Genomic DNA, 17838 nt, shown 5'->3' with positions numbered 1-17838 from the left:
GTATGTTTGCACATTGTAATAAATCACTGCACCCACTTTCCTAGCAAAATATAAAGAAATCAGGAATTCAAGACTTTTGCACAAAGAGTTTTGACTTTACTACTTGTGGCTGTTGTAAACGTTACTTTGCTTTCCCCCGACTATTTCCTGATATTTAGGGAACAAATGATTTCCAAGTTAATATCCATATGGATAAATATTGACAATGAGTGCTAAATGTGTGTTTTATTATATTAAGGTGATTTCCAATATGTCTTGTTGGCACCTGATTGGCTGAATGGTTGTCTCCTGTATAAGTAAGACAATGACACACTGACTCACTCAACCTTTCAATAAACAATTGTTATATTTACAAAAAAAGAGCAGGATCCTATCTTTACCTCATTTTTTTTTTCCAGATGAAATCAGTAAAAGATCCAGGTCTGTGCCACAGAGGCTCACAAACATTTCACACCAATGTAGAATCAGACCTGGAGACAGTGCTCTCTAAATAGCTTTGCCCATGTTCTGCTGAGGGGACTGCTGGGAGCACGCTCCCAGTGCATTGGTAATTACAATGTAATCTGATATGGCATCACAGAGAGTGAGAGGAGGAGGGGGAGGAACACAACAGTTGAAATCCACAGCGTGCTGGTGTGCAGCTGCAACATCTCTCATCTTGACAGTCCAATGGCAGGGTGGGTTAGAAAGGCGGAAGAGGGATGGTAAGAAGAAGATGAGAAAGAAAGAAGAAAATAGACGTGGCAGTCAAGAATAAATCACAAAAACAAAAAAAAAAGAGAACAATTTAATTTTCTATCTTCCTAACATGGACACATTTCCAGTAGTAAAAGTAGAGCCGACTTTACTTAGTGAACAGAGCCTACAGCCAGAGTCCGGATCCTGCTGTGCAGGGCAGTGAAATGCGTGCTTTCTCAAATTTGATCCTGTTGCATCTTCTAAAGTTAACCATGAATTAAATTTAAAGTCTCAAGATTCAACAAGAACAAATTCAATGGAAAAAAGCATTTAAATCTGAGAACAGCTGCCCAGCTCTTCTGGCAGCTGAGAGAGTGCAGTTCTCTCTCATTCGCCCCCAAGTCGGAAACCTTGCCCCCAGTTGTGACGTCCTCCGAGTCCCCCTGCATTGTCCTGGGGAGCTTGCCTCCTGGTCGGAGGGACTCCAAATCCGGACACCCCTCCCCTCCTGTTAGGAAAGAACCGGTACCTGCAGAGAGATGTTAAAATGTGATCTCTGAACTCAATCAAGCAACAAAATCTGTTTGGTTTTGGTTTTTGTGAGAAGAATTAGCATTATAAATTTTAAATGTGACAAAAGCACCCATAGCTACACCACACAAACATATCTGTGTTATCGTTTTTTTGATAATTTGTTGTCTGCCTTGACTTTGTTGTTACATGATTCTGTGGCAGACCCTCAGCCCCTCCACTGGGAAATTAATTTTCAAATATTTGACTCAAATAAGTGATTGGACAGGAAATCAGAGGTAAAAATCAACACCTTTAAAAGACACTTTAGATATCAGTTTGTGTTTGAAATTTTAACCGAGCAACAGAGGGCTTCATAATTGTGGAAATACAACCCTATCATTAAAAATAAACAGTACCCAATTTAAACAGGACCACTCTCCCCTTCGTGGTAACTCCTCAGGCAGTGCAGCAATGTTTCCAACACCACTGCTGCATTTGAATCATTCTGTGACAGTCTGGCCATTTCCATGTGTGCATGACTGAATCTCCTTCAGCGTCTCTGAGTCATGCTCACTTGCACATGGTCCGATTAGGACCTTCAGAGAGTGATCTAAATATGGGAGCCTTGCTAGAAGCAGTGCAGCTCTTCTAAAGAGCCAAAACCACAGATGACTTCATGATTGCACCTTGCAAGGACGAGCAACAAACACTTTCAAACCCCATGTCATTACAGTTGTGGTTACCCCTTGTGCTGCTGGTTTGAAAAGACTATATAACTTTGCCTGCTAGTTATCAGTGTGGCCACCAGTGACAATTACAACATGACATTAACTGATAAAACAGTCTTAGAGTTGCAAAGAAGTAAACTGTAAAACTGAGTTATTAGGCAGGAATGCACATTTGCTGTAAGAGCCACAACAACTAAGTCTTCTCACAAAGTAAGGCTAAAGCAGCAGATTCTCCAAGTGTACTGAGATAAATGAGAGTTTAAACTCTGGATTGTGACAGGCGATGTGTTAATAAAAAGCTCCATAGTGTTGTTTTAAAGCTGAGTGCACTTAAGTAAATGCAGTGATAACACTTAAACACTAAAACGGCGCTTCTAAAATGCTGCGCGTGCACACAAACGTACAAGAACTCTGGCGTGGAGAGGAAGGCGCGTCCTCCCAGGTCCATGGGGTATTTGAACATGAGGAAGAAGTAGAGATGGCCCACCAGGTTTCCTGTCAGTTCATTCACAAATCTGCACAAGAACAAAGAGAGGAAGATTACTCACAGGAACACCATTACACAGTTAGTACAAGTTATTCCCCAGACTGGAATACAGATTTAAAGGCTTTGATCTAAATTTGTTACTTACGATCCTCCGATGATAAAGTTGAACGCCAGAATGACCCAAGGTAGATAATGAGCCTAGAACAAAGCAGCAGAAAATTGTGTTCATAAAAATCCTGGAATTATTTATGCTGAGTTAGCATAAACCGTCACAGTTACGTCATTGGTGGAACTATGTGTATTTTATCCTTTCTGATATTTCTGTGAAACGTGAACCTGACAACAAGATAGAGCATTCAACATTTGATGGGCGTACCTTAAACTGCGTTCCAAACCAGAAGGAAACCACGGTGTCTTTGTTGAACTGAGCCCAGATGTACAACACCGACATAATCAGCGGGATCATCAGCAGCTGAAAAGATGAACAAAACCAGCAAGTCACAATCAACAAGCCAGGAGTATTTTTACAGTAAGTTAGCAAAACATCTAGTTTATGTAAGTCTGATTCATTTTTCTGCACATTGTCATCCCACGACCACCACAAGTTCATTGTCACATACCATCAAACAACACAACAGCCTGGCTCTGTCCAAAGAGAGTCAAATCCACTTGCTAGCACACCTAATAGTTAATGCGCTGCTCTTTAATCTGTGCAATTTTATTTTTTTCCTAAAGCAACTTCTTGGCCAGGAGCAGAAAGAAATGGTCTGGATACGCTTTGTGAAATGCCGCATAAATTAGTAAGCTTTAGAGGAGCAGGTGGCAGCGTCTCTGCAGTGTTTATTTTTTTTTCTCCAAAATGTAAACCTTTCCTTTTTAAAGTGGGTGTCTTGTGTTATGAAACACTCCTAAGATTTCAAAGGACGGTTGTAAACAAATGCTTTATATAGACGCTACAGGAGTCTACATGCAGAGAGAGAGAGACAGACGAGGAAGATGCTCACCTGCATGTTTATCAGCAGCCCGGTTATCTGCAGGTTGAGTCAAGGACGACAACAATAGAATCACAGCTGGAGCTGTACAATTAGAACAGCTGGGGACCGGGAGGTTGCCAGTTCAAATCCCCTACACCAGTTTTTGGAAGCTGGCAGTCACCTCTGCCGTTTCCACTTGAGCAAGGCATCTGACCTTGGCAGGTTACGCCTCCCACACTTTTTTTTTTTTTAAGCCGTTCTCACCATTTAGCTGAACTGACAAAGACTGAACATGTTGTTTGGATGAGGTAGAGTTTTGCTGCTTTTCCCATATAAAAGAGAAATGTCTGAGCAGCAAGCACCCAATCTGAGCTGAACTCTCACAAGAAGACAGAGAGCTGAGATGTGGGCCTGAGTGTACTGCTGGTGCTGCATGTGACCTAGATTAGGTTTCTCTGCTCTGCAGGGGCAGACTGACACTGGGCTGCTGGCACAGAGCCACCCTGACATGGCACACTGCTGCAGCGAACGAGAGAGAGGCAGAGAGAAGATGAAAAGAAATGCAGGAGGGGTCAGAATGAATGGTAGAGTGGGAAACAGGCTAACAGGGAGGTAGCTGGATGATGAAAGAATGATTTCCTGTTAGGAAGATTAAAATGTGAGATTTTAAAACAGGAATTGCCAGTCTGAAAGGATACAACTATGCAGATCCAGTTGAAGAGAAGCATGAAGATATAGTCTGCAGGCCTGCCATCAAATGACCCTGGTATAAGAAAAAGAAAATCAGGATGAAGATGATGATGATGACACAACTGAAAACAAGATGCTAGAAAGAGCACTGTATGTTTATAAACCGCCTAGGCCGGTGAGCTTACCTGTCTCTAGCCGAGTGGAGTAATGGTAGAGGAAATAAAGGTTGACCAGGTACAGGAAGCCGGTATTAGGGGTTATTGGGAAATAAAGAGTGGCTGTCACTGGTCTCCAGATCTGAAATAAGCAGAAGAGTTATTAACCCAACAGAAAAATCAGTAAGACATCAACGGCGCTGTGCCTGTTTGCACATCCAGATGTTCACCACCAAGTCTGTAACACATTAAGTCTCATGTGGGTTGCAAATTATTACTTCCTGTGTGGTATTCCTCTGCAGAGTGTGTGTTTCCTCACAGTAATATTTGAAAATTGGTAAAAGAAGTTGAATCAATACCACATTTAAAAAATTAATGGGAATTAATGGTTAAATTCCTATTAATCCGGAGGCAAAAGACAAGATGCAGTTACAATTTAAAGGAGTGTCTGATCATACCATTATCCAGTTTTTGTGCCGTCAAACAAAAAAAAAAAAAATCTTATTTTGTTGTTTGGGACTTGACAAAAGGTTAATAACTTTTCAATCAACAGAGTCTCATTCAATGCTTTCACACAGCTTGCGTGACCATCTTAACTATAACTTGACATTTTATAGGCTCATAAAGATCAGGGGGTTATATATAGTATACTGACTCTGCACTACTGCACTTTTATTTCAGTTTATTTTGCTTTCTTTTATTAGCCATACAATAGGCTGCCTACATAATGAAATTAACTGTGGTTTTAATCAACATGTCCTAAGATTAATAATCGACAGCAAGAAAGTCCAATAATTCCAGAAGGTGCATGGATTGTTCAGTGAAAAGAAGCTTATTCATTCACTTAAGAAAACACAGTAATACCACTGCAAACAAAGTACATAGCAAAGTACTGTATTAATGCTGTAATTATTTATATTTAATATTCTTCAGATTATCCCTTAACTATAGCTGAGAGATACATTTCGAATTACTGAAGGTGGAAATCATGACATGTCCTTCTAAGTTAAGTACTAGAACTGATATGAAGTGAATTACTTGGTAGCTACTTTTCAGCACTTAAAAGTGACCACACTGACCGATTCCCTTTGCCCTGAGCTGTGTTTGATTACTGATTTACACCCATGCCCTAAGCTTGCACGAACCCACTGTTAACCTGATTTAGAGGCCTTCACAGTGCCCGAGGGCCTAATTTCATAACATCCCCTGCAATACTTGTCTCCACCTTGTGGACGAGAGCGCACTAAAACTAACATATATATCCGCAACAAATGCTTTAAAATAAAACATGTCTCTACTTCTCTGGTAATTAAATTATTTAAAAAAAAAAAAAAGTATTTGTTTTCATATTTGGTTTACATTTCAGCGTCACTACATATCCAAGCATTTTGACAACATCCGGAAGTCCCACCCTCCTGCGTCTCGCCCTCTCATTGGTTGCCCCACACTCAGGCCTCCTGAGTTAGCAGTGCTAGCCACCTGCTAACTAACTCCTAGTTTCCAAAAGACAGTAACTCAGCATTTATCCGCTATCTAATCCAACAGACAGACAAGTTACCAAAAACCAAGAAACACTCACATGAAATCTGCTGAAGACCATCTCCGGAAATAGCAAGAGATTCCTGAAATCAACCAATCCCAGTTTGCCTATAAGGGGAACAGCAATGGAGGCAGCGAACCAGTACCGGGTGATGAAAGGGATGCTTCTGAACCAGTCCCCGATATCTGACATCTTTCCATAGGATTACTGCCAACTTTGAGACCTGAAATAAAATTTCCTCTTTAACAATTCCCTAAAGTCCTTCCCAAATCAGCGACTGCTTCCTGTCTTTATATCACAACTGCTCCACTGTTAAGTTTACATGACGTGGCTAATCACGGTGAGCTAGCTTCAAAATACGATGAAGCCACTGACATCAGAAAGGAAACATCCGGTTTAGCTTTCCAAAGTAAAACCCAATTCGACAACTGTTACCACAGACTGGATAAAACAAAATTTTTTTTTACTTACTATATGATTCTTACTGAACTAGAGACAAATAAAATCAAAAATATAATTTAAATTATTATTACCAATTAACAAACTACGTTTAACCGACGCAAATAATGGCAAATTACGCATTTTTGAGCGTACTGGAATGCTTTCATTTTAAAGTTAAACGCTTGTTGCAGAAAACAGCACTTATGATTGGATACACACATAAAATGAAGAATTTTAGAGAAACCATTCCTGTTCGCGCTGTGTAAAAGTGTTACAAAGGTCCTTAGGCAGTATGATCAGTTCGTGCGGTCATTTATAATATTAAGGATGTGCACAGTTGACGATAAAGTGTAAATACATGCCAACCCGTGTGTGCTTGCACATATATTGACCAAATTCGTTTATAAAAAGCTCTTAATTTAACAATTTAAACCGGATGTGTTTTCAGTATCTAACAATATCTTGTTTGCCTTACATTTTATTGCACTTCCTGTGAAATTTGCAAACACGCTCACTTGACCATCCAGAGGCAGCCAGCAACACAAAGAGGCGTGCCGAACGACGCCGTTCTCGCAGCCCCCTGTGGAGATCTAAAAACAGACCACAAGAAGAGAACTGGGCACGAAATAATGCTTTTTAAAAAAGTGGTGGCGATCAGTTAATCGTAATTAATTATCAGTTCAGTTCAGGGTTCAGTTGCTGGAGTTTACCTTTTATATTTCAGTCTGCCTTTAAAGAAGTGGGTGAAGGATTTGGATCTTTTACTTACATACTTAAGTATTAGAATGGCTTTTGGAGGTCTGACATATGAGATAAGAAAACTTATGATAATAAAAAGAATAACTGAAAAACTCGGAGCTTTATTGTGTGGATGTAGATGAATGTATTAATAAATATATAAAATAAACAAATATACACTAATACATAAATAAACGTCACGTATTTATTTTTTCAATTTTATTTTTAAATAAAAATTTACTCAATATTCACTTTTTTCTGGGTCTTGTGGAAAAAGAAATTTACAGGGGTGGAAAAAAAAAACCTCGCGTTCATGTTCCTTGGCCACGCCTTCTGCCGTATTTCGTCAATTTTGGGCGACAAAATAACTGTTCTTAAACCCAACCAATAAAATAAACAAAACAATAACAAGTGAATACAACCTATTCGTAGGGGGTCAGCTAAACCTTTAGGGCACTACTTAAATCTGAATTACATTGCTAAGCCTTAATCGAGGGCATTAACGGTTTCTCTCATTACCGCACTTCGTCAATGTTACTCTTTTAAATTTGCCGCTGTTTACCCCGCCTGTAAAAAGATTAGCCGGCTAACCTGCTAGCGGGGAAGTCATGCTATATCATAGTGACATTAAGTTAACTCAAGCGGTGTTTTGTAAATTTACCTCCTGAACTGTGTGGACCTTTTTGAAAATGGAGGTGACGGACATTGGGAACAAAGAGGAGGGTAAAATCTGGCATCGAAAACCAACACCGGGGAAGAGGTAGGTTTAATTTTCACAAAAGTCTTATTTAGTTTCTCAGACTGTCAGCAGCTGATGCTGCACGGACTCATTTACATGCGGGGCATCTTTATTACACACAGCGCTCTAAGTTGTCAGTCTGTATTCCCGTGATTGCTGTATTTTGGCACTCTTACTTTAAGTATTTTTGCTGTCTGTTGGTATTTACATAACGAATATTGATTCGTTACTACTGTTGTGATGAGTTATTTTATTTACTAATTGCAATCAAAGAATTAGTTATGTTTTACTAGTTCATTAAGGCAGCAGTAATCCTAGAAAACTATGAAACTTTAACTGTAGTTCTAGCAAATCGCAGATTTACAAATGATTTATGTTTGAATGTGAATCAAATTAAAGGAAATTTTGAATAAATAAATGAAAATCTTCTTCACAAGTCTCTGACTGGCTTCATGAATATAAAAATGTTGCGACTAGTGCACTGTGACCTCACCCCAAATTTCACCCCAATCAAACATCCATGGATGAGACATGGATGAACTTGTCTATGGCAATTATTTATTATTAGTCCTTTATTTATCCAGGTAAAAAATCTCATTGAGATTAAAAATCTCATTTCCAAGAGAGACCTGGCATTTATTTGCTTGCTGTTTAGTTCAGTTTCTTTTGAACATGGAAGCAGTACACAGAAAGTCATGCAAAATACACTGCTTCACTTTGGCTGACTTAGTTTACATATCCAAAAGAGTGGGAAGAAGTGCACACTTATTTAACCCCACTCTTTGCCAGTAAATCCATTATTGTTTATCCCGCCTCTTTATTGATATTAACCTCAATAACAACAATATACATATTTATAATTTCACTTTTACTTGCATTTACATACACTGTGTGAAATACAAAATCCAAATACCTCCAATTTTGGTGTGTTGATTGCAAAATCTGAATAAACCTGGAGTACCAACTAATTAACCAGAGGCATTCATTGACATTCAAACATCTCTCTCTTTCTTATACCTAACGAAAACCTTATCTTTATACCTGTTTCTGAACTGCTTTATCTTTGCACATTGCTTCAGTTCTAGTTTCACTCCACACACACAAACACAAAAATATTTTCTTGTAGTACGCACAGTGACTGTTTTCATGTTGCAAAAACCTTTAACTCTTTACTCCTTGAAACCCTACTAGGAGTAAAACCTTGGAGGTCTTTTGTTGCTTCCTGTCATATTTGGTTGTAGAACAGAACGAGTGAGTGTGCATCAGAAGTTAAAGAGGGTGGTCTCTGCCTCTGCAGCTGCCCTTGAAAAAAACTGGAAACATCACATGGTCGTCACACCACATCTTTGATGTATACTAACGTGTCATAACTCGTCATTAAGGGTTCATGGGAGGTCGTCAGATGTCATCTTGGGGTTGTTAAATTATGTAGTTAAATTCTTTCTCTTACAGAAAACATGCTTTGAATGTCTCGTGCTAGTTGATCATATTTTGCTGTGAATGAAATTTATGCAAAATTTGTATAATACAACAAGCAACAACAAGCAAATAACAAGCAAATTTTGTTCTTTTCATTTAGGTCAAATCCTTGTTGCTAATCATTCATTTTTAGGTTATTGTTTTTAGAAAATATTAAATAATGCAAGAATGATCTATTCACTCATTTGCTTTCTAACATTCTCTCACACCACCATCAAGGAGCCCAGAGATGAAATTTGATTTTGATTTCAGTTCTTTTATAAAGAATCTGTGCCAGTGAGAAATTGTTCTATTCCTAAGGTAATGTTAACATAGCTCATATCCCACACCTGTGTAAGTAAGACCTCAGGTGGTTAATGCACAGTGCAGAGAGATCGTAGTAGATCTTTTTCTAGGTGACCACTAGGGAGCAGCGATGATTCACTCAGACACTATTTTGTCTCTGATGAGGTGCCTTGTTTGCCTTTTTCAGTGTGTTAGTGACTGTGGTCCGCACTGCTCAGCAGGCCAAGACGGTGCGTTTCCTCCACGTGGCCTTCGACACCACTGGTGATTCCTTCCTGGCTGGGGATCACCATGGCAACATTTATGTTTTTGACATCAGTAGAAACAGGTGTGTGGCTATGAGGGACACTTGGTTATTTAGTATATAAATGTACAGAATTCTGTATTGTTTAGGATTTACTTTTATCAACCAGGATTGTTTGATTCATAAATGTTCTTCCTTTGAATTAGAATATTAAATATATTCAGAATGGAGTCTTAAAACCTTTGATGCTTTTGAAATTTATTTGATTTTCTTTCTTTCTTTTTTTCTTCTCCTTCTTCTTGGGATAGATTTCGGCTGGTGCAGAAAACAGGACAGGCGTGCACTTCTTTGGCATTTAGCCTCCGCAGGACTACAGAGTTCCTCGTGGCTTTGGCTGACTACACTATTAAATGCTTCGACAAAGGTACGTCCTCACACATAAAGTGCTGCTTAGTTTTTCATTTGTAGTTCATTGTACGGAATTATAGTAGGATCTACCGTACAATATAAAGCGCCTTGAGGTGACTGTTGTTGTGATTTGGTGCTATATAAATAAAATTGAATTGTAATTTTATTCTTAACAACATTTTTTTAAAGGATTTTCTTTATTGTAACCACAGCCAGCCAGCACTCTGTGGGTTTTTTCATTTCTCCCAGTAGCAGCTGGTCATTTTAATCCAAAATGTGTAATTTGCTTCTTATTTTGAACTACAAATTAACTTGTTCTGGTTAATTACATAGACACTAAGCAGCTGGTGAGTTGGATGCGAGGTCACGAGGGAGCAGTCTCATCCATCTCCGTCCACAGCTCAGGCCGCTATGCAATCACCACATCCTCAGACACAGCGCAGCTCTGGGACCTGGACACGTTCCAAAGGAAGAGAAAGCTCAACATCAGGCAGTCTGTAGGCATACAGAGGGTGAGCATGCAGACATGCTCTGCAAACTATCCATCCATTTTCTTCTGCTTAGGCAATTAATGGTTGCAGGTGAGCTGGAGTTTGTTCTAGGTGCTATAGGTCGAGACGCACTAATTTGATATAAATGAATGGACATCCACACTGTAGACTGACCACGTCAGGTGTTGTTTGGATTGCAGGTGTTTTTCTTGCCTCTCAGCAACACCATCCTCAGCTGTTTCAGTGATGATTCCATCTTTGCGTGGGAGAGTGACACACTTTTCTGCAAATACCAGCTCCCTGTTCCTGATTGTGGACCCAGAATCTTCTACAAGGCCTTTGCTGTCACACGGTGGGTCTCTCATCTCACAGCCACTCATTAACGGCCCCTTACAAAAGTCTCTAACTAATGCATACTTGTGCTGTGTTGGCAGTGACGGTAAGAGCCTTGCAGCAGGTGGGCGCTCCAACCTGCTGCACCTGTGGTGTCTGGACACCAAACAGCTGCTCAGGGTGATTCAGATGCCCACGCAGGTTCGAACTGTCAGACAGCTGGAATTCCTGCCCGACAGCTTCGACGGAGGAGCCAGCCAGGTACAAACAGCACTACCAGAAGGGTTTAGGTTTTTTCCAGTTTGCTTGTTTTCATGTTAAAAATAACATTCTCAAAAATTATTCCTCAAGTAGATTTTTTTTTTAAGATAATCTCATATCTTGTACATTGAAGAGAAAATTAACTGGCATGTAACTAATATGGCTATATGCTGTTAATTTGTACATTTCCTCTGAATTTCTCAGTTTCCTTTTTGGTTATAACTTTGATGTCTTATAGACACTGGGTGTGTTGAGCCAGGATGGTGTGATGCGGTTCATCCACATTCACACATGCAAGCTTCTCTTTCACGTGGGTTCCCATGATGAATCCATCACTACAGTGGCAGTAAGCCCTAACGGCCGACACATTGTGGCGATCATGGATAATGGAAGCGTCAATATCTACAGCGTCCAGAGTCTCACGCAGGAATTAAACAAGGTGACAAGCAAGAATGTGATGAATAGGGTTCATACCAAAAGTTACCACATGTCTTGATTTGAAATTTTGTGTGTGTGTGTATGTGATTGTTTGTTTTACCCTGGCACTCTCCACAGCCTCCTCCCTCTCAGGTGGCAGTAGTCTCTGGTGGTGAAGCTGATCAGGACTTTTCAAACCTAAAGGTCAAGGTAAGGTCAGAGGCTGTTCAAAGACCAACCAAGAGTTCAGGCAGACGCACACAAGTGAAGACCCTTAGACCTCCTGCTGGGACTACAGCTGAGGATAAAGAGGTAAACTGCTAGAACACACATCATTTTGTGGATGTAATGACTGTGTAAGCCTAAGGGTTGTTTTGAATTTAGTTTCTTTGTGAACAGAATGAACTTCCAGCTGGTCTAAATAAGAAGAGACTGGTGGCTCTGCTAAAGGCATTTGGAGAATACCCAGCTAAATACAGGTAAACACGACTTTCACCAGGAAGATTTAGGCATGCATGTAGGAAAATAATAAGTAATTTTCTATATTTGCATTGCAGAATGTTTGTGTGGCGGTCCTTGCTGTGCCTGCCAGAGAATCATGCAGCATACAGCAGTCTGACAGACAAAGGCCTACATTCAGCCTTCCTCACTCTGCATGAGAAATACCCCATCAAAAGTCACAAACTGCTGAGAGGACTGCAGAGGTGCTCACACTCACGCATATAATCCAATTCAATGCAGTGTTAATTATTTAGAACCAGGTCACAACAACAGTCACCTCGAGGCGCTTTATTTTGGAGGGTAAAGATGGAGTACCTATTTGAAAGAAACCTTAACAATCACGCAAACACTTGGCGACAATGGGAAGGAAAAACTCCCATCCTCCGCAACCTGTTGGGGGTGAGGGGAAAGAAAAGAGAGTGCGAGACAGGACAAAAAGGCAAATCAAAAACATACACAAGTGTTGGTGTCTCTCAGTCCATCTTGACCCAGTTTTACTGTCAAGAAAACTATAGAAGACTCGATGTTGAAACCTTAACAGGAACTTTTCCTCCATGTGTAAAAGGGCACTAATGGGTTAACTCAAGAACCACCACCGCCAGATTTGTATGTTTAATGAGCATACAGCATAGTTGGACCCAAAAACATTGTGACTGCTTGTTTTGTCTTCTTCACAGGGTGTTGTCTGCTTTAGCTCACTGGGCAGCCATCTTTGGAGAGGTGGAATACCTTCCTCTGGTAGCTTTTCCTTTTGTCAAGCTCTTCCAGAACAATCCGATGCTCTGCTTCGAAGTGGTGGCCACTGTCATAGGTATTTTCTTACAGAGCTCCATCATCGCTGTGTGTTTTTGTAATATTACATCTGCAAACATTTGAAAACTTGATCAGTCTGAGAATGGCACTGCTACAAGCATGAGGTCAAAATACACTGCTGCTCAGAGTGTACAGACACTTCTGATTGCTATATAAATTTGATCCAGATGCAAAAGTCCTCTTTTCTTTTAGTCAACCTGAACCTTTCACAGGAATCTCTGCTGATTCAGTTGTTTGGTTGTGCAGTGAACTGGTGCCAGCACTGGTTTGAGTATTTCCCCAACCCTCCACTGAATATCCTGAACATGGCAGAGAATGTCCTGGCTCATCATGACAAGGAGCTGCTGCAGCACCTGGTGGACTGTGGCGTTACTTCGCAGGTAACAGAAGCTGCAGAACCACAGAGAGGCTGTCAGATAATGTGCCATACAATTGCACGCGCTCAGTGGGATCACACGTTCTCTGCACTTTTATGACACTTCTCCCTGCTTGCTCTAGCTCTTCGTGTGGCCCCTGCTGGAGACCTTCTTCTCAGAAGTTCTGACTCGGGATGAGTGGCTGAAACTGTTTGACAACATTTTCTCCAACCATCCATCATTTCTGCTGATGGCCTGTGTGGCTTACATCATCTGTTGCCGTGAGCCTCTCCTCCTCTGCTCACAGAAGCAAGACTTTGAGGTACTTTTCCCATCATTTTTTCTCATCTAATCTAATCCAGGAAAACACAAATTTTGACACATAATGAACTTTTCTGTCTCTCCTCTTCTGTAGTATTTCTTCCACCATCGTAACAACCTGGATGTTGGAGCAATGGTAAAGGAGGCCTACCGACTCATGAGCAGCACACCAGCTGACATCCATCCCAGGGCCATGCTCTCTGACTTTACACCACTGACCAAAGGCCAGTACCCTGTGTTCAATCATTACCCAGAATTCATAGTGGAATACCAAAGCAGGGAGAAGGAGAAGATACGACTGCAGGAGATGGAGTATCTCAGAGAGAGGTGAGATTAAAACAAAACAATAATAAATAAAGAAAAAAAATTTTTTTGTAATAGTAAATATTAAAACTTAATATAAGGAGGGAGGAAGAAGGCATAACATGTAAGTGTGTGTTCAGGCAGGAGGTGTCAGCAATGCGTGCAGATTTTTTACGTCGCCAGGCTGAAGAGGAGGCCTTTTATGCACAACAGGTAGATTCATTTTTCCGAATTCTGAAAGGAGTATATTACTGTAATCCTCAGACTGTGCGGCGTTCAACACAAACAAACACTTAAAATAAAGTGGAAATAAAGGGAACCAGTTTTTACTGTTTTAATTGAATCGGTTTTAGGAGCTGCTGCAGAAAGCAGAAGAACAGCGCAGAAACATTCTGTCACAGGAAGAGGAGAAACTGACACAGCAGAGGGCAAAGTACACGTTGCACCTTTGAAAATGAAGTATGACTTAAATGAATGACGGGAGTTCAGAGAATGGGTTGGTGACACTGTGCTGTGTTGTTCAGGTTGGCCGCCATGAAGAGAGAGCTCAAGGTGAAGGAGTTAGAGCTGCTGGACACAACCAGAAGACGCTTTCTCAAACACCAGCAGGACCTGAGAGCCTCACAGATACAAAGACTAGACCAGGAGATCAGCAGGAAGGTAAATGCAGCAAGTTACACATAAAACATATATACTGGTAGATTTCAAGTTTCAATGATTTATCTCTTCTGTGTAATGTGGGTGGTAATGTTTAGCACGCGGCAGCACGGTGGCACAGTGGTTAGCACTGTTGCCGCACAGCGAGAAGGTCCTGAGTTCAATTCCACCATCAGGCCAGCAGGGTCTTTCTGTGTGGAGTTTGCATGTTCTCCTCGTGTTTGCGTGGGTTCTCCCCAGGGTACTCCGGCTTCCTCCCACAGTCCAAGGTCCATGTTAATTGATAAATCCAAATTGCCCATAGGTGTGTTAGCCCTGTGACAGACTGGTGACCTGTCCAGGGTGTACCCCGCCTCTTGCTCTATAACAGCTGGAATAGGCTCCAGCACCCCCCGCGACCCTGAAAAGGATAAGCAGAAGGGAATGGATGGATGGTAATGTTTAGATGTGTATGTGTACACTTCACTATGTTAGTAATCTGGTTCATATAGTGGAAGTTTAGCACATTATAAATCCTGTAATGGACTGGAACACCAAAGTGACTCAGTGTATTGTCACAGAGATTTATGTGCTTGTTGATATTTTGTGCTGCAGATGACTCTTTATGACCAGGAGACAGCTGCAGCTGTCCAGGATCTCGAGGTCAGACAGATGGAGATGGAGGTTCAAAGGAAACAACTTGAACAGGTGACAAACACCCTCCTGACTCCCTACCAGCCTCACCTCCTTCACTCTGCACTTCTTCCCTTTGTGTTAGTACATTTCTTTCCAATAGTGACTCTCATTAACCTGGAAAACAATTTCTAAGTAAAATGTGTTTCACGAACCAAGTTTTGGTTATAGCCAAAACAGTTACAGCTTCCAGTTAAATGCTCAATTAAGATCACTCAAGCATGAGACCTGTTACGCTTTGGGTAAAGTCTTGTGAAATGTGGTTTCACAGATGTTTATATAATTCCCAGCACTGTGACTGTTATTAAAAGTTCCACTGTCTAATCAGTTTTGCTGCTTTTCTTTCATGGTTTTTCCATCACTGTCCCAGCGTTTGTTGAAAGAGCAGGAGCATGCAGGACGAGAGGACGAGGAGCAAGTGGAGAGGAGAACGAGGCCGGCGGAAAGAGAGGGAGAGAGTTACACAGAGCTGCTGCGTAACGCTGAGGAAGACATGCAGGCTAGTTACAAATTCCAGTGTAATTGTCAAACATGAAGTCGTGTGTCCATCTGGCTTTTCAACAGGAGCAGTAGAGTCACCTAAATCATATTTCTCCACAAACACACACAGAGCCGGGAGGAGTCCCTCGGAGGGGCACGTCAGCTGGGCCTGGAGTCAGACTGGAGGGAGGTGGGGGAACGCCTGCAGCAGGCGGACTCTGGGCAGGACAGGACGAGAGAGGGACTGACAGAGACGGACACTGTGGGAGATGTGGCGGGAAGGAAGGTGAGAACAACATGCAGAGCTGGCAAAAATACAGACATTCTGTATTTAAGAAGTACATACACTTGTGTTACAAACTTGAGTAAAACTTGAAGTACTGATTAATGGGGGGGGCATGGGGTGTACTAGACCATATTTATTTCAAGGCTTTTGTTTTTCAGATTTACAGAGAAATAAAATATTTTATTTTAGATTATAATTCTATAAAGTAAAATTAGGCTGCACACTGAATTATTATTAAAAACATCATAACAACAACTTGGTATCACAGCACAGGGCACACGAGCACACACCAAATCTATCCAGTCTCTTTTTGCCTCCTACTAATGTCAGAAAGTCCCCCCTTCAAGAAAATAGAGTAATGGGAATTTTATTTTATGCCTTAGTTTAGATTGCATGTATGCTTTATTTGACATTACTGTACTTGAGAGTGCTTATTTATTATTTATAACCAGTGGAATTCTTGATTACTAAAATAACTGTTTGCTGCAGCCCTAATTTTTATTATGTGTCAGCTTGAAAAGTGACAGAATATATGAGTTTTTACTGGGCTTTTATGTGAGACCTTAAGACAAATCTTTGTGATCCCAGTTGATTGTTATCATCATCATCTGATGTAATGTGAGCATTGTTCATTTAAAGAATGACTGCTTGTTAATTTGCAGTGGGATGAGGTGATGACTCTCAGAGCTCTGTTACAGGATCATCACCAACCATGCCCTTCAGCATTTACAGGTATTACCGCCTCACTACCACACACAGACACACACACAGAGTCTATTATTCAGACTCATCTCAGTGTATTTATTGTGTATCAGATGGTGAGAGGCAGACGAGGATAAGGTCACCGTGTTTGAGTAGAGACCCTCTACACAGACACGGTGCCGCCACTCCTGTCAGGACTAACTCCTTCACCACTGCGAGACCAGCAGGAAGTCAGGTGTTGTGTCTGAACAGCAGCTCACCCTCAGAGAGCACCTCCACCAACTGTAAGTCCTTGTTATCACCATGTTTTTTAAAAATTAAGTGGCAAAATGTATTTCCCCATCGGTTTACCAAAGCTGGGTAGTATTTCAAGTAATGATCTATTGTAACCACCGCACGATTATAATCTGATTATAATAATCTGTTACTAATCTGTCAAGTGTTGGAGCACAACTACAAACTGTGAAGCTGCCTTCCTTCTGTCCTCCTTTGTCAAATGTGTTTTTGTATCAGTAATCCTTTCTTTCTTTTCCTGTCAGTCTCACTGGACCGAGGTCGGGCCCAGCTGGACAGCAGTGAGAGAGAACTGCTGAAGGAAATCAGAGAACTGAGACAGAAGCTGGCAGCAAGAGCCAAAGAGGGCAGCTCTGCCTCCTCACAGTCTGTCCACACACTGTCCTCTATCTCCCAGTGACCACAAACTCCCTCAAACTCTGGCTTCACAGAGTCACAGAAACATATTCTTATCTCGAGACCTCTGGAACAGACGGACAGTGAATCAGACCGATGAGCTAACTGCTTCCAAAGAATGTTTTTGCCATCCATCCCTCCACCTTAAAGTACAAATGCAGTCAAACAGCTTCCACTCTTCATCCTCATGAAAACTCATGTTTTAGCAAAACACCAGTCGAGAACAGAAACAGTTTATTTCAGTTTCTGGCTTTGTTTGTGCTTCATGTCATGTGCACATTGTTGCTCACATCAACCTGTAATGTTTGGGTGGTTCTCTCAAAAACCAGCTTTGACTATTTTTCTTTAAGCAGTGTGTAAGACCATCTGACATACTCTTGGTACTGTGTGTAACGGACTCACACACTTCTTCTGCAGAGTCCATAGTGAAGAATAAACTGTTTAAATTTGCTGTCA

General features: G+C 41.0%; 2 protein-coding genes across 4 annotated transcripts; one reads left to right on the top strand and one right to left on the bottom strand.

Moving 5' to 3' along the window:
- Positions 1 to 210: 210 nt before the first annotated feature.
- On the bottom strand, positions 211 to 6143 carry derl1 (derlin 1). Its single transcript, XM_040012845.1, has 8 exons — positions 5805 to 6143; positions 4256 to 4367; positions 4079 to 4143; positions 3411 to 3437; positions 2783 to 2878; positions 2552 to 2604; positions 2324 to 2434; positions 211 to 1207 (listed from the first exon to the last, which is right to left on the bottom strand). Exons 1-8 carry the CDS (start codon positions 5955 to 5957, stop codon positions 1066 to 1068), a joined length of 759 nt encoding a protein of 252 aa, XP_039868779.1. The 5' UTR covers positions 5958 to 6143; the 3' UTR covers positions 211 to 1065.
- A 1149-nt stretch (positions 6144 to 7292) lies between these two features.
- On the top strand, positions 7293 to 17832 carry tbc1d31 (TBC1 domain family, member 31). Of its 3 annotated transcripts, none has more exons than XM_040013128.1 (23): positions 7293 to 7704; positions 9635 to 9775; positions 10000 to 10115; positions 10433 to 10611; positions 10791 to 10942; positions 11025 to 11184; positions 11423 to 11623; positions 11740 to 11913; positions 11986 to 12080; positions 12159 to 12305; positions 12780 to 12913; positions 13162 to 13295; positions 13414 to 13593; positions 13687 to 13919; positions 14036 to 14108; positions 14249 to 14328; positions 14420 to 14555; positions 15147 to 15239; positions 15613 to 15723; positions 15835 to 15990; positions 16653 to 16722; positions 16806 to 16976; positions 17232 to 17832. In XM_040013128.1, the coding sequence occupies exons 1-23, from the start codon at positions 7634 to 7636 to the stop codon at positions 17384 to 17386; spliced, it is 3162 nt and encodes a 1053-aa protein (XP_039869062.1). In that variant the 5' UTR covers positions 7293 to 7633; the 3' UTR covers positions 17387 to 17832. The 3 variants fall into 3 exon arrangements, with proteins under 3 accessions (XP_039869062.1, XP_039869059.1, XP_039869060.1); XM_040013125.1 differs by having other exon boundaries at positions 7295 to 7704; positions 15595 to 15723; XM_040013126.1 differs by having other exon boundaries at positions 7296 to 7704; positions 12001 to 12080; positions 15595 to 15723.
- Positions 17833 to 17838: the final 6 nt, after the last annotated feature.

Source organism: Simochromis diagramma, unplaced genomic scaffold, assembly GCF_900408965.1.
Source record: "Simochromis diagramma unplaced genomic scaffold, fSimDia1.1 OVJJ01000618.1, whole genome shotgun sequence".
Lineage (NCBI taxonomy): Eukaryota > Metazoa > Chordata > Actinopteri > Cichliformes > Cichlidae > Simochromis > Simochromis diagramma.
This window is presented reverse-complemented; position numbering and strand designations above follow the sequence as displayed.